At 38.9% G+C, this 21946-nt stretch overlaps 3 protein-coding genes across 5 annotated transcripts; 1 reads left to right on the top strand and 2 right to left on the bottom strand.

Moving 5' to 3' along the window:
• The first annotated feature begins 911 nt into the window (after nt 1–911).
• Nucleotides 912–10741, top strand: slco3a1b (solute carrier organic anion transporter family member 3A1b). The gene is made up of 10 exons (XM_079464361.1): nt 912–1546; nt 2261–2720; nt 5154–5252; nt 5515–5775; nt 5935–6099; nt 6230–6428; nt 7274–7409; nt 7736–7908; nt 7988–8052; nt 8412–10741. The coding sequence occupies exons 1-10, from the start codon at nt 1391–1393 to the stop codon at nt 8786–8788; spliced, it is 2091 nt and encodes a 696-aa protein (XP_079320487.1). The 5' UTR covers nt 912–1390; the 3' UTR covers nt 8789–10741.
• Nucleotides 9557–19268, bottom strand: katnb1 (katanin p80 (WD repeat containing) subunit B 1). 3 transcript variants are annotated; one of them, XM_079464373.1, is made up of 19 exons: nt 18940–19268; nt 18111–18248; nt 17890–18020; nt 17693–17810; nt 17332–17432; nt 17196–17237; nt 16854–16937; nt 16325–16440; nt 16086–16157; nt 15857–16007; nt 15445–15629; nt 15122–15273; nt 14875–14993; nt 14571–14780; nt 13990–14139; nt 13735–13811; nt 13565–13639; nt 12692–12808; nt 9557–12595 (listed from the first exon to the last, which is right to left on the bottom strand). In XM_079464373.1, exons 2-19 carry the CDS (start codon nt 18148–18150, stop codon nt 12460–12462), a joined length of 2076 nt encoding a protein of 691 aa, XP_079320499.1. In that variant the 5' UTR covers nt 18151–18248; nt 18940–19268; the 3' UTR covers nt 9557–12459. The 3 variants fall into 3 exon arrangements, with proteins under 3 accessions (XP_079320499.1, XP_079320500.1, XP_079320501.1); XM_079464374.1 differs by having other exon boundaries at nt 11296–12595; nt 18767–19104; XM_079464375.1 differs by having other exon boundaries at nt 11343–12595; nt 18873–18946.
• Nucleotides 19027–21357, bottom strand: tmem208 (transmembrane protein 208). The gene is made up of 6 exons (XM_079464418.1): nt 21147–21357; nt 20915–21010; nt 20738–20797; nt 20446–20582; nt 20255–20339; nt 19027–20164 (listed from the first exon to the last, which is right to left on the bottom strand). The coding sequence occupies exons 1-6, from the start codon at nt 21150–21152 to the stop codon at nt 20021–20023; spliced, it is 528 nt and encodes a 175-aa protein (XP_079320544.1). The 5' UTR covers nt 21153–21357; the 3' UTR covers nt 19027–20020.
• Between the last annotated feature and the right edge of the window lie 589 nt (nt 21358–21946).

Raw genomic sequence — 21946 nt, 5'->3', positions numbered from 1 at the left:
GCTCAAATATCCTTAGTTTGGCGCATTGCTCTCAGGAGGACACGGTGAGTGTTATTTTTAGTCTTGTAATACAATTCACTTTGACATTTCACAAACAACTGCTCACTGCTCTCCAATTTAAACATTTGAGTTCAGCAGTGCAACCCACTTTTTTTAGATTAAATAATTTTAAAATAATCGACCAATTGAGAAGACAAAGAAATTAATGAGGTGGAAATGATGTAGAACTACAGAGAGAGACGTTATTACAGAGAGGCTTTCACTTTGACAAACAGATATCTTAGAAGTAAAAATAGACTTGTTTTTAACTCTTATTTGTCTAATTCTTATCTTTACCTGATCCTGATGTCCCACTGTTGCTGAAGTGAACAAACCGTGCATTCTTAAAGGGATAGTTCACTCCAAAATGAAAATTCTGTCATCGTTTATATGTCATTTCAAACCTGTATGAGTTTCTGTCTTCTACAGAACGCAAAAGAAAATCTTTTGAAAAATGTTGGTAACCAAACCACGGCACATTCACTTGCATTGTTTTTGTGTCTTTAAGGCAAATGAATGGGTACGGCCATTTGGTTACCAACATTCTTCAAAATATCTTCTTATGTGTTCTAGATTGTTGCGATTAATATATTTTTCTGCAAATTATAATTTCAATCTTATTGTATGTGATGTCTTAATACATTTAAATGACAATGTCAACAACTGTAACATTTCTATCTGAAAGAAACAATTTAGAACGGGTTGAATTTGAGCAAGACGTCGGGGACGCTGAATGAAAGCGGATGTCATTCTACAAACGTGACCTTGTGAAAATAAAGACAATTCTTGACACCCAAGACCACACTAATTTTCCAGCCCTGGTTACGGCCATGTTATATGCTATTATCCAACCAGCCAGCCAGCCGTCCAGTGGGAGGGGGATGATCTTAGGACAGAAGTAGAGAGGAAAGGAGAGAGAGAGGTCATCATTTGGTGCAGACTGTGGTGGTCGCGCAAAACACGCAACACGCAGACCTGAACCCCCTTTACCGGCAAACTCTCACCACCAATGAAGAGCAACGGACGACTGTGACAGCTTCACGTATTTGATCTCATCGCCGTTTCCGTGTGTCGGTGATGTTCACGGTTATTAATAGGCTGCCGTGGCTTTCCGACGGTGTCTACGGACCATTCAGATGCAGAGATCTAAATGCGTAGTCGGAGCTGGCGATACGAAACGGCAGCGAGAGGAATCATTTCGTACGACTCGATCCCAACGCATCTCATCCTCACCGGACCAGAACCGGAGGCGAAGTTAACGGACCCGTGCACGTCTCGCTGAGGATCCATCTAGGCACTCGTCCTCAATGGTCACTTTCTGTCCAAGCTTTGCTGCAGTCCGCATCGGAGGATGCAGGTGAAACATTCGATGTTCGCGGAGGGAAGCACGCCAGACACTGAGCCAGACGTTTACCAGAAGAAGACATCATGCTTCTCCAACATCAAAATATTCCTCGTTTCAGAATGTGCCTTAATGTTGGCACAGGGCACTGTAGGAGCATATCTGGTGAGTTAAAACACGCAGTTTATGCTATACGGTGATGACATTGAACCCGGTATGCATAACCTGCGATTTTCCCTCTAATGCAAGATAAACACCATCATGAGGTGGCGTTTCTTCTCGCGCGGTATTGCGACTGCTTTATTTCCACATGATTTAGAGGCGGTGTGATAGGAAATGATCATCAGTCCAGTGAATGGGCCAGTGGTCAAGGATAAGCAGATTATCGTATTTGGTCGTTGGGCCACAGAGCCACGTAATCTTGTAAAATCAGATGCCAGGATGGTCAGACCTTCACGTTCAGCACGAGCTGGGCAGCAGGATACATATGCATGCGCAGTTACATCATTACATGAAGGCATCTGCTCGGTAGGGTTTAGAGTTAGGTAAAGTAATTGATATGATGTCTCTGGGGATTTTTATTATTATGCCTTGTTTTGAATCCAATGTGGCCCGGATTTGATTGCCTGGAAACATGTTTGCCATTTGCACAGTATGCAGCATCACGAGAACACACCAAAACAAATCCATTTTGATATCAATCTGCATGCCATTAATGCACACAAAACTAAATATTTAAAGTTAAAAAGATGTTTTTTTGATGCTGTAAAAGTGGTTGTCCCGGGTTTTCCTACTCACAAATCCTTTTTGCACTTTTGCAAACTTTTGTGTCAATTTAAAAGCACAACAGATAACCGTGTCCTTCTCTTTATGTTTTAGGTAAGTGTCCTCACCACCCTAGAGCGACGCTTCAACTTGCAAAGCGCTGATGTGGGTGTGATTGCCAGCAGTTTTGAGATTGGCAACCTTGCCCTCATCCTATTCGTCAGCTACTTTGGGGCCAGAGCTCATCGGCCACGGCTGATAGGTTGTGGGGGGATCGTTATGGCGTTGGGAGCCCTCCTGTCAGCGCTACCAGAGTTTTTGACCCACCAGTATGAATATCAGTCTGGAGAGTCACGACCTATAGGACAGGGAAGGGATGTGTGCTCCAATACTAGTCGACCGGGACTGTCCGATCCTAGTTATTTCTGTGGGAATAGAACCAATACCAACATGATGTATCTAATGCTGATCGGAGCTCAGATGCTTCTGGGAGTCGGGGCAACACCTCTTCAGCCGCTCGGTGTGTCATACATTGATGATCACGTCAGACGAGAAGACTCGTCCCTTTATATTGGTGAGAGTGACCTGTTTTTATCATTTTGTGTTACAGTATGTGACCCCAGAATTATCAGTAAAACTCCATCATGTTTTTAAAAAAAAAATGTATTTTAACTCACCACATATTCACCAAAATGCACATATTATGCTATATGGCAAAATAACAAAAAGCACTGGACTAGAGGTGTGATGGCCTAAACAGTTTCAGTTTGTCACCACAGTAACCTAAAAAAAGCCAATTTTATATCTCATTGCATTCTAGGACTAAGTTTGCTATCCCAATTTTATAAGTGTTATGATTTGAGACAATTAGAAGTAAAAAAAGAGTCTGAAGTAGTGGAGAAAAAACAAAAATTCTGCCCTCATTTATTCCCTTTAATGTCATTTAAAACACGTGATTGACTTTTTCTTCTGTGAAACAAACAAAATATATATTTTTTGAAGTATTTAGTTGTTTTGTCTCCATGCAATGGAAGTCAATGGGAGCCAATGTTGTTTGGTTGCCAGCATTCTTCAAAATATCTTCTGTTGTGCTCTGCAGAAGAAACAAACTCATACAGGTTTGGACTGACACCATTGTGAGTAATTGATGAAATAAATATAATTTTATGGGTGGACTATCCCTTTAAATGGCACGACTTGAACCTTTGGTGAAGTGTTTGCAAATGTAGGGTGTAGAAATATAAGACAGCACTGTTGTCGTTTTAGTGCATATCATGTAGCAGTGCCACCAATGTCCTGCCAGTTTCAGCAAATTACAGCACTTTTTATTATTAATCATTTACAAACCGCTGCTCTTTACTGCTCTCCTGATGGACTCCCTGGCAGACTTCTGAATGAATGTACACACATAATTTAAAAAGGGAAGCTATGTACAGTAGCTTGGATTGTATATGGCCCAAGTATTGGGTTTAAATCCAAGGCTTTAGTTTAGTGCGTTACTGTCTACATCTCCTGTTGCTATGTTGTTAAGGGGTAAACAAGATACAATGATGGCCTTCAGTGCCTGTTATTACTCATGTGAAGCTAATGTGTCCTGGCTGCTCTGTCATCCCTCTGGCAGCTCACTTTCTCTCTTTCTTCTTCGCATTGTCTCTCTATCGCTACAACAACAATTCTCTACACCACATCTGATGCAAACTCAGATTTTCTCCAAACCCAGACTAAAATAATGGGTTGGTTAACTCACCCCAAAATATCTATTTAAAATACGTATGAGTTTATTTTATATGCGAATACAAAAGGTATTTTACAAAAGTACAACTTTACGATTTCTTTGTAATTGATGGTATGTGTGCACATTTCACAGCATTCCTGCTATCTTCAATTCTCTGCAGCGTGTCTGACATCTCTAACATAGAGCCGACATGTCTGTCTACAGACATTAATGTCTGGAAAACTTGCACGCTTCTTTCAAGATTGTCTTTCTCTGTCTCTCTTCTTTTGGTTAATCATTTCTAACCTCCAAAACCTATTGTGTTAAGATTTTTTAAAATGCATTAGGGACAAAGGATTTGAGTTATCCTGTATCTCTATTAACAAAACCCAGGATTACATTTTCTATTTAATGGTGTGTGGCATGCACGATCTAATACGCTTAAAACATTTCAAGATTAGACAGCGGAAATCAAATTGAAGGTCATAATTACAGAACATCGGGCCTTAGGTCACAGAGAGTTTGCCTCAGTGAGTACTGTTTTACATGAATTGACAGATACTTTAATTAAAAACAACTTACAGCATATTTGAGTTATTTATTTCAATGAAGCCATTTTGTTCCCTGGGAATCAAACCTCTGACCTTTGCATTGTTAGCTCAATGCTCTACCAGTTAGATGACATGAACGCCTGTTTTACGTCATGGGGAGAATATTTAGCCACTCATGAAGCATTGAGTTCATTCAGCATCAGCATCAGCATATGGCTGTTTGTATTTAGTTAGTATTCAGTGTTCTTTGATAATGCTGTGATTCTTCTCTGTCTGGACAAATAATTACCTGCTGAGGGATAAAGTAGCTCATAGTACCACCTTTTCAAATGTGTGTACCTTCTATGAGCTTTAATAACATTTTTGTATTTGCATAAGGTATAATCTATGTGTGTTTACCGGGTTTAATACAACAAAAACATTAGGTGCCCGTTGTTGTGCCAAAATGGTATATGTATATAAGCAGGTTAAAGTGATAGTAAGCCCGAAAATGAAAATGGACTCACCATCTTGTCATTTAAAACCTGTATCACTTTCTTCCGCAGAACACAAAAGAAGATCATTTGAAGAATATTGTTAACTGGCCCCATTTACTTGCATTAGTTTTTTGTCCATACAACAGAAGTGAAATGATGAAATGTCAAGAGAAAAATTTTTACACAGTTTTTCTGGGGTGTAAAATGACAACAGATGCACGAATCAAAACAATCTTGCATAACCATTTTATTCTGTTGCATTACAGGTATCTTATTCTCAACATTGGTCTTTGGACCAGCATGCGGTTTCATTCTTGGCTCTCTCTGCACCAAAGTTTATGTTGATGCAGTCTTCATTGACACATGTGAGTATGAGAATAAAAAATCTACACATCAAACTGAAAAATTATGAGAACTAAGAAGTATGCGATTTTTAAAAGGAGTCCAGTCACCACTCCTGCAAAGTGGCATAAGCATTAGTCTGGCGTTTTATGATTAATCACCTGTGTTTGTGTGTTTGTAAGTCACTTTGGATAAAAGCGTCTGCTAAGTGAATAAACATAATGGAATGTAATAGAACACCATACCTTTATCATTTCTCATCGCATCTCTGTTCACTCATAACAGCCACGCTGGACATTACTCCTGACGACCCACGCTGGATCGGCGCCTGGTGGGGCGGCTTTATCATCTGTGGCCTTTTCCTCTTCCTCTCCTCGTTTTTCATGTTTGGCTTCCCGCAGTCGCTGAACGACCCTGGGGAAGATCCAAGGGGTGAGAGTGAACAGGCCATGCTACCCGCTGAGTTGGTGCCGGAATATGATGGAGTCAAAACCTCAGATGGCCCTGAGATCAACACCAGCCTCACCTGCTGCCAGCACCTGCAGGGTGAGAGAGAGAGGACAAGAGAAGAAAATGCACAGATGCTGTTATGAATAAGTTCATCTGAAGTTTAGAGCACTTTACAGCATTCTTAAATGTTTATCTTCTCTAAAAATGCCATTTTCTTCACATTAGCCAACTAATTTCAGTCTCATTTCCTATTAGTGATCCCTAAGGTGACGAAGCATCTGCTGTCCAACCCGGTTTTTACCTGTGTCATTCTTGCGGCCTGTATGGAAATCGGTGTGGTGGCTGGATTTGCTGCGTTTCTGGGGAAATATTTGGAACAGCAGTTCAATCTCTCAACCTCTTCCGCCAATCAGCTTCTAGGTATACAAATAAAAATGCCTCGCTTTTTTTAAAGCAATGATCAAATCAATAAAAGCTCTGTCACGTACTTTCCGTATTGTGCAATCGTATCAAGTGATTAAAATCTGCTTGTTTTTGATGGTGTTTTTAGGGATGACTGCAATCCCCTGTGCTTGTTTGGGTATTTTTCTGGGAGGGCTCCTGGTGAAAAAGTTGAATCTGTCAGCGTTAGGGGCTATCCGCCTCTCAATGATAGTAAATATCATCTCTACGGCCTGCTACGTCTCCTTCCTTTTCCTTGGCTGTGATACGGGCCCAGTCGCCGGGGTTACTGTTGCCTATGGCAACGAGTGAGTAGAGCGCTTCAACATAAAAGTCTCACAAAGATTTTTAATCACAGTGATGGTCTACAAGAAAGAAATTAAAGCACAGTCACGCATGGCATGAAGATGAGTGTGTTCACAACATAAGATGTTTATTCATAGTGTTTCTTTTACAGATGTTCTTTAAACACTTGTATGTCTTTGCTCTATAGGATTTGAAAGGCATGTCATTGCTTCCAAAAAAAGTTGTTATAGTTTTTTATTCATATTTTGAATGAACTTTTCTCAATTCTAATTATTAGTAATTCTTATTTAGTTTAACTATAAACAATTTAGTTGTGCCTTTGTTAGTTTATTACTTAATTATAAAACTTTTATATTTCCATGTAAATTTTATTTGTTTAGTTTTAGTTTAGTTAATAATTTTCTTGCCTCAGCTTAATTTATTTAAGATAATTACAAAGGCAACATTTCTAATTTTCTTTTGTTTTTCAAATCACATTAAGGCATATTTTATTTCATTAGCAGAAAGATAATGATAGTTTTAGTTTAGTAAACTAAGATAACTGCTCGCGAGTCATGGTAAGGCTCTAAATTATATTTAATTTTGTCACAGTTGTTTTTTCTCACATTTGTTGATATACAGGAAGTGTATAGTGTATAGAACTAAAAACTTAACACAGTTTGGGACACAGTTTGGGAAATCACATATGAGATTACTTGAGTCTTTTTCTCAGAAGAAACAACTGCAAAGCACTTTATCTCCGTTTGATCTCCTGTAATCACATCATTATCTAGGTGAAACAATTGCCATAATGCAAAGCTTTCATGAATGAATTCTTCTTTCCAATGGGCCTCTTCTCTCCATTTAGGAGTCTGGGATCATGGGAGCGGGGTGAGGCTGCGTGTGTGTCGGGTTGTAATTGTTACACATCTTATCTAAGCCCCGTCTGCGGCTCCAACGGCATCACCTACCTCTCAGCCTGTCTGGCTGGCTGCACTAGATCCGTGAGTTTCCACTCACATTCATTCATAGACAGAATTATTCCTGCATTGAACTTGACTAGCCACTTCATACAGATCAATATACACAGAGAGACGTCTGCTTAAATGCTTTCTGAGGTCATAGTTGTAAGACTTCTTCTAGAGTTCGATTCCTTGTCAATTAGGAATACTTGTTTTTTACTCTTTCAGATACTTTACATTAGACCCTGTAATCTCAACTCTTATGGCTTTTTTGCCTGACTGGATGCCTGGAAATCTCCAGTGTAGCACTTGCGAATAAGACGCATTATGAAGTTTGCACTCAGCTCTGCTTTTTTCCTCTTTCTCAGAATCTGACAGGATGTAAGTGCATCGCCCATGCAGATGGGCCGGGCACAGCATCACCAGGAAAGTGTTCCAGCCCCGGCTGTCAGCAGGCCTTCCTTACCTTTCTTGCAGTCGTGTGCGCGTGCAGCATGATCGGCGCCATGGCCCAGACTCCATCTGTCATCATTTTGATCAGGTAATGCTGCTGACCCCCTTCAGGACCCCCTTTCAAACTCCTACATCAGTACTAAACTAAATGTTTTTGTTGTCTGTAGAACCGTAAGCCCAGAGCTGAAGTCATATGCTCTTGGAGTTCTCTTTCTGCTGCTCCGGTTGTTAGGTAAGATATTGGCATATTTAACAACATTTATGGTGTTCCTGCTGGTATAAGTTAGTGCTTTTTAATTTTTTCAGCCTGTATTTAGTGTAATAGGGCTTGATTAATATTGATATGCTTAAATTGCATATGTAACTGTATAAAACCTATACATTTGTTTTTAGTTTGTCAAGCACATTGAATACACTGGTGATGTTTTTATTTTGTGCATTTTCATTTTAAATTTAACTTTGTGCATTACATTTAATCTTTGTGCCTTTGAGATAAGACATACAATGTAGTACAGTGCATACAGTAGCATCCGTTTGGACATTAAGTCACATAAAAAAATCAGACCTTAGATTTTCCCCGAATCCTTTCAGGTTTCATTCCCCCACCTTTGATCTTTGGCATTGGGATCGATTCCACCTGCTTACTGTGGAGCTCCGTGTGCGGCACAAAGGGAGCCTGCATGCTTTACGACAACATCTCGTACCGCTACCTTTACGTCAGCATCGCCATTGTCCTCAAATCCAGCGCCTTCATTCTCTATGCTGTCACTTGGCAGTGCCTGCGTCAGAATTACTCCAGGTACATTAAAAACAGTGAGGATTACCTGACACCAAGCCAACTGTTCGCCTCCAACCTCACGCTGGACAACCTGGGCAAGGACATCGCACAGAACCCTTCCAATCGTTCAAAGTTCATTTACAACCTAGATGACCACGCCTGGAGTGAGAACATGGAGTCAGCCATATAGTCCCGCCCCAAAGATGGCCAGATGGCCCATATGCACATGCTAATTTAGTCTCATTAATACATTTATTCAAAAGAGAGTTCACGTTTCCACACATTTCCGCTGCCTGGTAGAAACAGGCACTCTTACAGCGTATCCAGGGTTTATTTTAACTAAATGGAGCCAAATGAATTTGACTGTTACTGTAGTCAGGAGTTAGAGCTGTACAGTATATGCTGGATTTATGATATATGGAGGTGAAATACATCTGTAATATTAGGGAACGTATTAGGTTGCAGTTCAAAAACTGAAGAATTCATCTTCCGTAGGTCAAAACTAGCCCCAAATTACACACAAGCACCTTTTTTAAGTTTCATTTTGGATGGTCTTTTTAGTATTTTTTAAAAAATGTATAAAGAATATAAGTTCTATGAATATTAGCTAATGTTTACTTGAATATTGTGAGGCATTTATGTATATTTTTACAGAGGGTTCTGTGGAAAACCAGGAAACTTAGAAAGCTTGATGTTATTATTAATACTCAGTCTCCCTTGTACAGGTATTAGACTATAAGAGACATATAGAGACAGTGCAGAGTTCACGTCATATAATCAAATAATCAATTTAAATAGTGAACATTTAAGGGCCGCGTCTATAAAAATGTATTGCTTGAATAGGCAAAGGTTATCAATTAGTTTTGCTTCTTTAATTGTCACCTGCAGTGGTCCTGAGCAACATCTTAAGCAACATGAAACATTTGTTAGTTGTGGGAATCAAGCAGTGGACACTGAAGCAATGAAGGTTGGATTTATTTAAATGCATGCAGGTATTGCATGTTGATGCATCAGAGTAGGTGCATGGGAATTTTACGAGATAAGAGAGGGCAGACATTTTTCTTATACACTCCAGCATTCTCTTAAGTGCTATTTTATGCTGTAACTCTGCATTATGTATGAGCAATGCTATTACAGCGCCATACTTCATCTATGAGTTTGAGACCAAATGTAAGGATTAACAGTTTTAAAACTGCAAGTTTTAGCTCCTCGTCTCCTCTTTATCATGAAACATTTAAATCACATTTAAATCAGTCAAAACACAGAATCATAAAAGTTACATAATAAAGATTGCTTTCAAGTTAATACAATTACTTTGTACATTTTTATACGACATTGGACCTAAGAATTAGTTTCATATACTTATAATTTGTATGAGTTTTTAAAAAAAGAAAAAAAAAAGGACTTGCAGACATGGAATGAAAGATATGTGGTGATATGACGATGCTAAATGCTTTTTACAGAGGAAATGACATTTAGTTTCTGCTGCTTTTTAAGGATGGTTTATTGAATGGGAGTACACTGAAGGGACCCAGAGAGGGAAAACCCAAATCCATTATCACTCTTCATGTAAATGGCCTCCCAAGCACATTATTTTAATGCACTGCAATATACAGAGATGCTTGATCGCTTGAATGTTGAGACCGGTGTCAATACAAATAGGATGATACAAGAATGATGTCATTGTTTATATAATCATACCTCTCTAGAGATAATTCATTGCCGTATAAGTGCCAAAGTGATGCCATTTAAGTGTTCTAGAGTTCTCTTCGAGAGGCAGTTTTTCATAATGCTGGAACTGTATATGGAACCGCAAGATGCTTTACTGTATTGTACGTAGACATATGTGATATCTTAAGCAGCCATTACACCTTGTACATAGCAAAATTCAAGTCTGTTCTCTCCAGAATGTAGAACATAGCGATGCTTAGGCTTTTACAGGTGATGTTACTTAAAGGTCTTAACTTTGGACAAAGTCAAAATATATATATTATTGTTAAATGCAGGCGGAGATTATGTTATGCTTACAGAAGAATGTTGTGGTATATTTTTCTACCCATGTCTGTATTCTGAAGCTTACGTGTAACGACCATAAAAGGTGTATACGTTTAAAAAAAATTACACTAACAACTATCTGCACTACAAATATTGTCCTTGTGTTTTATTCAGAAATTGGTATCGCTATACTGAATACAGCCTTTTCTCTCCCATGACAAAAGTAAAGTCTTCCCTTGTAAAGGATTTTTAAAGAGCATTATGAGAAACTTATGATACATGATCATGTACCTTTTGAAGAGCAGTGCAACAAATGTTGCATTATATCTTAACTTGTATTACATCGTGCATGTGTTGCTAAAAATGCAGACTTATGCAGTTCACACTTTCACATTGAAGGTGTTGATCTCTTACCATCACATACATATGACACATCGCACTGATTCCATCAAAGCTGATATCCTAGAAAACTCAACATATTTTGTGTCTGCAGTATTCAGGTTCAAAATAACATAAGATCCCAACTGTCTGAAAACCTTTGGGTAAGAGTTTTCTACTCTTGTTTGCATTAACATGCTGGAATGTTTGGATCTAAATAGATCAGCCATTTTCTGGAATTGGATTTTTTTTCATCATGCATCCTAACTAATACGTATATATGCTTATTGTTTGTTCAACTACATTTAATAGTATTTTTGTTTTAAATTACTGGATTTATCATCTTGGATCTTAAATGAAACACATTATGATACATATATAAAATCACATTGTATTTATATCTATATACACAGCTCTAAAAAATTAAGGGGACACCTGGTCATCAAAGCATAAATCTGTTAACCTTAAGGAATATATATCATCCCGGTAAGGAAGCATAAGTGATTGGGAAACATTTTTACTTGTTTCGGTGCAAATTAAAGTGACAACAGATACACTGGAGAGGCAAGAGCAAGGGGGGGTCTAGGGAGGGCTATCCTTAGAGGGTCTTGCAGACTTCCACAGGCTATGAAGTATCGGGATAAAATCCTCAGATCGTATGCTGGTGGATTGATAATGCCTGGCCTCATGTGACCAGAGTCTGTAGGCAATTTTCCCGATGATGAAGGCATTGATGCCATTGACTGGCCCTCACATTGCAAAGACCTAGATCCAGTTGAGAATCTCTGGGATCTTATGTATCTGAAACCGTCAAGTAGTACCATAGACTGTCAAGGAGCTCACTTATGCTCTGATCCAGGTCTGGGAGGAGATCCCACATGTGCCATCTCACCAGGAGTATGCCCAGACATTGTTTGGAGTTCATATAAGTACGTGGAGCTAGTCACATTATGAATTTATTGAAACAATTATCGATTCTGTGATTGTACTGTAATCCTGTCCTGAATGTGTTTATGATTTCGGCTTGCATTGACAATTGTCACATTTCATTATGCAAAGTATTTAATTGAGTTTTAGCTTGAATATTTCGTGCATGGAGATCTAGATTTAGTTGTTCCCTTAACTTTGTTGTGCAGTGTATATATAATCCCAATCTACAAAATTCTGGTCAACCCAAATAAGTAAATTATCCAACATTTGATTTTAATTGAACACATTTTTATATAAAAAGACTGAATTTAGAGTTGACAGTGTTTAGGAAAACATTCCAAAAGTGTAACTGTTTAGAAAGAAATTACATTTCAGCTACAGAAACAAGTGTGAAAAATGCACACAATTACTTCAAAGTGTGCTCGTCCATGAGCACACACACATACAAGAGCAAAGTGAATTGCCCGTTCGGTCAAATGCAGTCATAGAGCTAAGTATTTGACTCATTATGAATAGATTCTTAGCTTAGGTGTAGAAACAGAAATGCATCTGTGTGTGTCAGTAGTCCAGTGGGGCCATAAGTAGTTGTAGCTCTTTAAAAGTGCTGCCGTGACGACCGACTTGCTCCGCCCGGTTCTTCACCACATTACTAAGGTTCTTTAGCTTTTTATAGCACGCTTTACATTTCTGATGCCTGAAAGAAATGTAAACCATCCTTATTCTCACAAATATATTGGTTGGTTTTTACCTCAAACAAGACCTGCCAAATAAAAGGCTTTCAGGCACTAACCTCTCCTCTCGTGTAATGTCCACCCCTACAGAAGGAGGGGCAGTCAGTGTGTCCGAGATCAACGGCCAAAAACGCTTAAGAATCAGCTTCAAAGAGGTACAACCAGTCTGCACATAACTACAGAAGAGAAGAAGCATGTTTTATTTGATCCTTCCGTATGTAGATAATGACAGAAAGGCGTTTCATAAAACCTAGTGAACCAACTCACTCTCTACATGGCCTGCAATCTACATAAATAGAACACTTACTGACATCGGCCGATTTGAAATGCTCTTCATGAGCAGAAAAGTCATTAAAATACTCCTCGTAAGTTTCACAAGAGATATACCCAACACAGCAAGCTAGGGAGTTGATAGCAATAAATACATAATCACACACAAGAATATACAGAACTGGTTAAAATTATCATTCCAAACCTCTGTCATGACAGACTTTGGCTAATGCATTTGATAACAGCATCCAGATGGTGTACGAGACCGGGGCCAACGGTTAGTCCCGGAATGCCACCAATTGAGGAAAGGCACATACACTTTTGGATTCGCATGGAGGATTTTTTTTCAGTAAATGTGTTTATCATATTTAATAGGTTCATTTAAATCCAACAAGATTTGCTCAGACTCAATTCAGCGCATACGTTTTTATGCACTTTTTTTATCCATGCGTGTCTTTGGGTCTTATGTGATATGTCTGGGCACAGAACACACATCAAATTCAGTTCTCTTTTGAATGTGCACTTGAATATGCCTAAATTGGAAAAGCTTTACACGCAAATGATAAACTTTCATGAAAATGCAGAACTCGCCCGTTCTGTATAGCCGTTCACAGGGAATACCACGTTGGAGACCAATGGCCTAAAGCATGTTTACAGCTTACCTTTCATACTTGCTCTGCAGCAATTCTTCAATCTGTGGTAGGATAGAAGTGCACAGGTCCAACTTCCACAGAGATCTAATAATTTAAGTAAATTTCCACAAAATGAAAAATGACAACAACTGGCACAGAGACATTCAATTAGATTAAATAAAGCATCACGTCATACTTACGGTTTAAGATTAATTATGTTAAGGACGTCCACCACAATAGAAAGGTCATTCATAGAAACCGCAGAATCCAGGGAAGTCTGTGCAACATTAAAGGTTTTAGTTTCCCATAGCATATACATTAATACAACAGCCTTCAATAATAACCTATTACAGCATTTACTACATTTTAGATCATCAGCCGTAACGTATCCTTCCACCGGACCATCTGTTCTGCTGTTCATCAAAGCTCATCAGCTTGAGTGCTGTTGTAGTTACCTTAACATCGCCACTGGCCCAGACTGAGCGTACTGTGTCCAGGTTTTTGTATCGACTGGTCAGCATTACGCACATGGTGTCATGCCCCTTCCTGATCTGTGCTAATGCCTCTTCATCTCCCATCACACTGGCTTTACTGTTTCGTGCATGCTATTAAACAGAAAAAAACAATGAGCCGAGTGTGTGTGCTGGCCGTTTTTTTAAACAGGCATGCTTTAATACACAACAAAGTGAAACAAGATAATTGAAAAAAAATGGGCATACATATTTATAGTGATAATTGAAAATGGGCAAACAAATTAATAAAGACGTTCCAAGATATCAGCCTATCCAATGTAGCTGTATTTGTATTTTTTCTGGCATGCTATTCAATGCATAGAACAAAACAACATTTAAATGCATGGATTTAGCAGCAAGAATAATGCTTTGTTATTTTAAGTGGGAATTAAAAAACAAATCTCAATAGTTGGGACTCAGGATTAGTTATTCTGACGAAAATAAGTGCAGCATAACACAATGTTCATCAAACCTTCACAAGAAAACAATAATGCCACGTAAAGTTAAACCGCCATTTAACTCACAGAAAGGAAGTCCCCAGCATTAAGGCCAATGGGCTCATTGCGTGTTGACAGGATGATTCCTGGTGCAGGTTTAGGTTTGGTGATCGCAACCACAGGACGAGATGGAGAGGGCACAGATGTGGTAACCACGGGACGTGCAGCATTGATTACAGTAGGTTCCACTCTTTGAACTGGAGTAGAGGAGATGATGGGAGGTTTTAACTGTCCTGCCTAAAAAAAGAATACATATAACGGTCACATCCTAAATAGTTCTTTATTCTTGATAGAGCAAAGTTAACACAACATAAATATTTGGAAGATTTACTCTGTCTATAACTGGAGTTACAATCTTCATTGTAGGTCCGGGCTTCTCTAGTACACTCTCAGAGAAAGAATGGTCTAGGGGTGCTGGGAAAGGTTCCGTCTTTTTTGGAGGTGTCCGTGCTACGCGAACATAATAAAAAGCCCCAAAGAGAAATAAATAAAGGAAACAACATACACAGTAGCACAATAAAGAATGCTTGAACAAAATTTACATTTTGTGTGACTAAGAGATGGAAGATGTGTCTTACAGATTACACTCCTGGGCTGAAAGATTTCTTTGAAATCCTCATGGCTGGTGATTTCTGCACTGCTCTCTTTATCTTCTTTCTCATCCTCACTACTGGGACTTCTCCGCTCACCTTCCGGACTGCGGCGATCGGCCTCTGAACTCAGCTTCATCCTACACAAACACAAGAGGACATTAAAACTGAAGTCCCACCAATGTTATAACCAAACTAACCTTCTCCGTCACTCCAAACAGATTGCAACTTCAAAATTACAACATTTCTCCTTTAAAATATAAGGAGATCATTTAAAAACATTACTAAAAATTTTGAGCGAGAAAACTAACTCTTGTCCAGAGCACGATGTAGTTGGTCGCTCATAATTTCTGCGAAGCGAAGTTCCCAGTGCTGACGTGGGCACTGGAATCGGCTTGTCCTGAATCAGCCCTTGAATCACAGATCCTGACTTCTTCACCCGGTTGAGGTCCACAACATACCAGCTTACATTAGTTTGACTGTGCGACACTGCAATCTATAAAAAAAAAGGCGAATTGGTTTAATAGCTTTAATAACAGTCTCTTATTTGTTCCTTTTCTCTGGAATTGTTTTTGGTCAGATGGCCCCTGTACAGGTCTTCAGGGATCAGAGTGGAAATGGTCATAACAGAGCCTCTTCCACCAAACAGGTCATTTAATCATCCCAAAACATACTGTATGAGAAATTATATTTCATATAAGATTTAGTGAAAGCATCACAAACCATTTGGTTATTGCTGATGGCCAAATCAGCCACTTTGCCCCAGCCAACATGAACCACATCAAAACAACGGTCCGGCTCCCAACCGTACACTCGTAGCGTGTTCTCAGAGCCGCTGTACAAGCAGCTGCCATCAGGATTAAACAATATACTTCTGCAAACAAAGAGAACAGAGAATTCAGCTGGGATTTGACACCAAAGCAAAACAAACATTTTCAGTTTGCAAAACCACCTCACAGGTCCCGTCTCGCCCTCTGAAGAGCCAATCATGTTAAACTTCTCCAGGTCCCACAGCTTTACGCTCCTAAGGCAAATGCACACAGAATACCACACGTGTAAAACAGGAGGTTTCAAAAAATATATATATACTGCTTAGGAGACCGTCTATGCATAGACAACTGGCTAGACAAAAGCCCTAATACACAAAAAACACAATTCTGAGTGAGTCACACTCTCAAACACCATCAGTACCGATCTGCACTCCCAGATGCAAGCAGGTACTCATTCGGGTGGAACTGCACAACATTGACTGCTGATGTGTGTGATGTGAATTCTGTAATCATCCTGCCGGCTATAAGATCCCACAGCTAGAAGCAAAACAGAACGAAAGCAAAAGATGTACTGCAAATATAAATACACTGCAAACAATTAATCCTGATTAATGGCATCCAGAATAAAAGGTTGCTTTTACATAATACAAAATGAATATGCACAGTACACAGACATATATTTATTCATATCTATATATATTTTTTTAAATGGTACATTTATTGATTTAAGATTTAAATTCTTCATAAAATGTATACGTGTAAAGATTTACAAAACGTATACATGAACACATACATACACACATATACGCGTTTATAAACAAACCGAGTATGCACAGTACACAAACATATTTTATGTGCAAACAAACTTTTATTCTAGATGAGATCAATCATTAAACAGGCCTCATTGTGTTATAGAAAAATATAAACAAGACATTGAGTGGAATTCTTACCTTTACTGTGCTGTCATCACTGGCCGAGGCAAGCCATTTCCCATCAGGACTAAAGGCAAGACAGCGCACAGCCTGGGAATGACCCTTCAAACAAAAAAAACATGTGTATACATTCAAACAATATGAACGAATTAGAAATTTTAATGCAGTGCTTATTTGTAAATACACCCACAAAATACACCTTGCCCCACAAAAGCAGCAAAGACAGAGATGGAGGCTGCGACTTCCCCAGTAATCCACAACTTAATCATCTACTCAGACACAACTGAGCCTTAAGTGTGATTAGCCTGGCTTCTGATGGCACAAACACACAAATTATAAGAGTAAAGCATCCGTGCTCACCTTATATCGAAACACACATCCTTTTCTTCTTACATCCCATAGCTAATTGAGACACACAACAAGAGAAAGAGAATATGCTGTTATTCTCAAATCTTTAATGAGTTGCAAAGGCACAAGATCTGAAAAACAACTTCACCTTGATATTACTATCCACAGATCCAGACGCCAGGTACTCTCCCATAGGGTGGAAATCAAGACTGCTTATATTGGCCTTGTGGCCCATCAGAGTGCGAAGAACTGAAAAGAAACAAATAACTGAATTCAGCTGTGGATAACAAGGAGACTTTGAATAATATCCTTTGATTTTGGTTCAAGTGTTTCTGGTCAGATGGCCCCTGTGTATGTCCTCAGAGATCAGAGTGAGAGCGATCACAACAGGATCTCTCCCACCAAACAGGTTCATATAATCATCCCAGACAGCAAGAGAAACTGCTCAAACAGGCATGCAGAAACGTCTCACATGCATCAAATTACAAAGCAGTGATCTCCCAACTCACTTTTAGCAGCCTCCAAATCCCAGAGCCGCAGCGAACCGGACTGAGAGCCCGCCACCACACGCTCTTCAGAACTGTTAAACTGAATGCATTCCACAGGACTGGTGTGGCCCGTCAAACTCTATAGTACAGAAAAACTAGATGAAGTTTGTTAAACACTTATTTCTCTCAGAAAACACTGCTAGATGAGTAAATAGTACCATGATGCAGTTAGGTTTGCTGACTGCCCAGATATTGACTCTGCAGTCCTCGCCACCTGTGGCCAGCAGACGACCAGATGATTTCCCCAGCACCAGTGAGGACACATTGCTGGAGTGAGCCACAATCTCCTCTAAATAACAGAAAAGTGGATCGACGTACAGCATTAAAATAATAAACAGTCCAAACTAGAAAGAATTCAGAAAGAATCACTTATACTCACGCAATTTCCAGGATGTTATAGTAGTGTTGGTAATAGCCATTGTGATGACTGTCCCTGGAGTCACCTCACTTTACTCATTTCACCAACACATGAGCATTGTTAGGGATATACTGATGTGAATTTATGGTCTCTCTCCATCTGTTAAATGAAAAGAAAGAGCAGTTGATCCAACAAACTTACCCAGCAGTACATTAATCCCTTAACGGAGCTAACAAATTGAGTTCGTTAATAATGCAATAAAGTTAACACATTTTTATTAATAACACACAGGGCTCTGAACCTGCTTAATTTTTTAAAAGCATTAAATCTAACACAAGATAACACATATACATATATATATACAAATACACATACACACGTGCGACAGTCTACTTGGCCAAGAACAAAGTTTCAGTTCTAGCAATGTGCTACATTACATTGACGTTATCGGTCACCGCTATCACTTGTTCTGTGAAATTATCATTTTTCATAAGATCGATTTATTGTCTTTCTCCATTTATCGTTTAAAAGTCATGTTACAAACGTCTGTTATCGTTTTTAGCATAAATAAACGAGGTTATACTCAAGAACCTTTCGTTAGCTTCACAAGGTAGCTAACACGCTCACCTGAAATGTAAACAAATGGCCCGTAAGTTTGACTTAATTCATTGTCTGACCTGCTCTGCGATGTTCCTGAAGTCCACGAGTTCTCAAACTGTGCGTGTACGAGTTGAATCCCAATAAAAAGAGTAATACTGACAAAACCCGGGCTACTTTACTCACTTAAAATTCGCTGGAGTCATGTTTTTTGGTTGCTAACTAGCGGTAACTTGGCAACAGTTCCTCTTACCTTCGTCGTGCTGGTGGCGATCGGTATGGGTTAAATAGGGACTCATGACTGCAGTCTTACACAGTCTGATGCTATATGGGTCAGATCAGCAGCACAAACGAAGAAAGGATTAGCTCAGAAGAAAAGACCGAATGCGTTTGTTCTTATTACAGTATATGCGCATGCGCAGTTAAATAGCAAGCTTATGCTGTATTAGCACTAACTGGCTAATAAACGCTTGAAATTGAAGGATTCACGCCGTTGCATAGTTTTGTAACAGTTTATTTATATCACATAACTCGCTATCCGTACATTTGTTCTAAAAAAACTGTACATGCTTGTTGTGGTGCAGCTGGTAAGATCATTTTTCTGGTCATAAGACTGACACTCTTTGAGTCCAATAAAGTGTGAAATTGATCAAGGCCAGTCAACACTGAGAAGTCATGAGTGTTACAAATTGTTCTTTATGCCAAAATCACAAAGCTGAACAGTTTTAGAAGACCAATTAAAAAATATGTAATTATATCGTCCTTTAATTCCACAGAAGGTCAATCATAATCTTTCATTCTGCATTCGTCCCTCAAGGCAGCACCAGGCCACACTAAGCATTTCAGAACAACCCATGGCAAATCATTCATTATCAAAATCTAAATGACTTTTGATACAGAATCATGCACATTCAAAACAAAAAGCCTAATTTTAAAGGCCTTGAGTGTAAATTCTAAAAGCCACAATGAAGTGATGTGTAAATTTAAGTGGCTGTGCAAAGTCGAGCCTAAAGAACAGTTGTCTGTAAAAGCAATAGCTATACCTACAACTGACGAGTGGACCTCATGAAAGTGTTCACATTTTCGTGGGTCTAACATCACGACAAAACCCAAATCAGTTGGAAGCTCAGTCAGCATGCAGATACGACTAAGGGACCCCTGAGCTAGAGAAATAAGAAGGAAGCCGGAGAACCAAGAAGGACAGTACATGACATGTGAAAAATAAAACTCTTTACAGTGTCCATAATATTCCTGGACAAATCGGTCATATCAAATCTTTCATAATTACTTTGATTGTTATTGAACAATAAAACGTAAAACAAATGTGGACAGATCTAGAATTTTTTCATTTGACGTCTCTCCTGTCGCCTCTGTTTCTTATCATTCTTTTCGTTCTCTTCGGGGGCCGCCTGTGAATCAGCAGAAAACCAGGGGCCAAGGAAGTTCGCCCACAGCAAGTGCAGCGCTCTCGCAGGTGCCTGGATGAAAAGCAAACATAATGGTTGACAAGTAGCATGGATTACTGGAAGTTCCAAGGTGTTACAATCAGAGTGATTTATTAGTCTCACCAGGAGCCAGAAGTACCAGAAGTAGGATGACAGTGTGCTAAGCACTTGAACAATAGCAGTTAGAAGAATCACATCCTTAAGGTGTCTGCGTATACAAATGTGAAGTCACTTATGGCATACGGGAATATTTTTTACCAACAGGAAAGACACACATACAAAGAAAAAGGAATAGTAAGATAAACACAACTCACTCTGCCATGCCCTGCTCCATATTGAGGTCAATTCCTCCATCCAGCAAGCTTCCATCATCAGTAAATGCAGGTTTGGCCATTGCTGACATGGATTTATAGCTGCCAATATAAATAGCCAGTGCAAACAGTAGCAAGAACTAGTGCGAAAGAGAGAATAATATTAAGCAAAAGATATTAAATCAAACCCCAATACTAGTCCACCATAACACAATTGACTTCAAAATCAGACAGTGAAATAAAACCTATGAAAAATGTTTGGACTGTTATTTATTCATATTTCACTGTCACTTACCCATGTCGAAAATGTAGATGAGCTGTAAAAGAGTAAAATATGTGTGGCTACATAGATAGCCTGGGTTGGGGGGAGAGGAAACAGACATAAAGATGATCAACAAACATAAAATAGTTGAATATGACAACGTTAAAAGAAACATATAAAATGTAAATCACATCATAGAAACTGTCTTACATTTGCACCAAGGATGATTCTCGAGTAAAATTTCAGAGTATCCTGATTTTCGTCATAGATTTGTTTTTTGCCTTTGGTTCCTACTTTTCCTTTTGGCTAAAGAGAGATGTGGAATTCATAATCATTCTCCAGTCAAAATATTATGTTATTATACAAATAAACTTTAAGAACACGTGTATTAATTAGGGTTTACTTTGACAGATTTAAATTAGTCGGCAAGATTCTCGCATACCGGCATCTCCTCTGAATCCTCCTTTACGTGCGTCTATTTTCACCGGATAGCCCCTCTCCCTATGAGCATTTAAATATACTAATGGTGACTATTTTTTAAGAATTATCTTGAAAACCAAACATCTACCAAAGCAAAATAACACATCAGCGTTCCAAAGAAGGCTTCCGGCGCTTGGAAAATACGTCACGCATACTATAAACTGTTCGCTGACAGCCACCTGGTGCTAGGTTTATGTAATGACTACTGCAAAGAAATACGTGTTTCGTGTGTTGAACGTTTAGATTTCTGTGAGCAATAAAAAATTCCTTCAATGAAAAAATTACAATGTTTTATAGTAAATGTAGATAACTGATGATATGCAATCTAGTTGCATTCAGGCTGTGCATAAGAAAGCTATGTTCATATATGGTCCTGAAGTGCCCCCTTGTGGTTACACACGTTTTATATACAAAGAGACGAGTTGTGGAAGCGATACGAGCTCCCGAGGTGAGCTAATAAACATGTTGATCTCCGGTGTCCATTTCTATAACAAACTACAGTAAAAATGCATCAACCATGTGCTTTTTGATATTTGCATTTTACCACAAATACCATGGTACTAAAAAAATATTGGTTTTGTTGTTGTTACTGCTATGGAACATTTCCACTCACACTTTACCTTTATAATGTTTGACCAATAAAATATTATTAAAAATACCATAATTAAACTTTAACCCATCTGGAGCAAAAGTTTATGCTGTAGTCAGACTCAAATTAGGAGAATCTTAAAGGACAGTCCTGTGGGAAAATATCAAACTAGG

The sequence above is a fragment of the Barbatula barbatula genome (genome assembly GCF_947034865.1).
Source record: "Barbatula barbatula genome assembly, chromosome: 1".
Taxonomy (NCBI): Eukaryota; Metazoa; Chordata; class Actinopteri; order Cypriniformes; family Nemacheilidae; genus Barbatula; species Barbatula barbatula.
The sequence above is the reverse complement of the archived record's forward strand: the minus strand, read 5'-3'. Positions and strand labels throughout refer to the sequence as shown.

Coding starts and splice junctions, on each gene's coding strand:
- slco3a1b (XM_079464361.1), top strand. CDS start 1,391: ATGCAGGTGAAACATTCGATGTTCGCGGAGGGAAGCACGCCAGACACT. Junction 7,410..7,735: donor TGGCTGGCTGCACTAGATCC/GTGAGTTTCCAC, acceptor CCTCTTTCTCAG/AATCTGACAGGATGTAAGTG. Junction 8,053..8,411: donor TCTGCTGCTCCGGTTGTTAG/GTAAGATATTGG, acceptor GAATCCTTTCAG/GTTTCATTCCCCCACCTTTG.
- katnb1 (XM_079464373.1), bottom strand. CDS start 18,150: ATGGCTATTACCAACACTACTATAACATCCTGGAAATTGC. Junction 17,811..17,889: donor GCAAACCTAACTGCATCATG/GTACTATTTACT, acceptor TCTGTACTATAG/AGTTTGACGGGCCACACCAG. Junction 14,994..15,121: donor TCAGCCCAGGAGTGTAATCT/GTAAGACACATC, acceptor ATGTTCGCGTAG/CACGGACACCTCCAAAAAAG.
- tmem208 (XM_079464418.1), bottom strand. Junction 20,583..20,737: donor CATCTACATTTTCGACATGG/GTAAGTGACAGT, acceptor CTTTCGCACTAG/TTCTTGCTACTGTTTGCACT. Junction 20,340..20,445: donor ATGGAGCAGGGCATGGCAGA/GTGAGTTGTGTT, acceptor TTGTATACGCAG/ACACCTTAAGGATGTGATTC.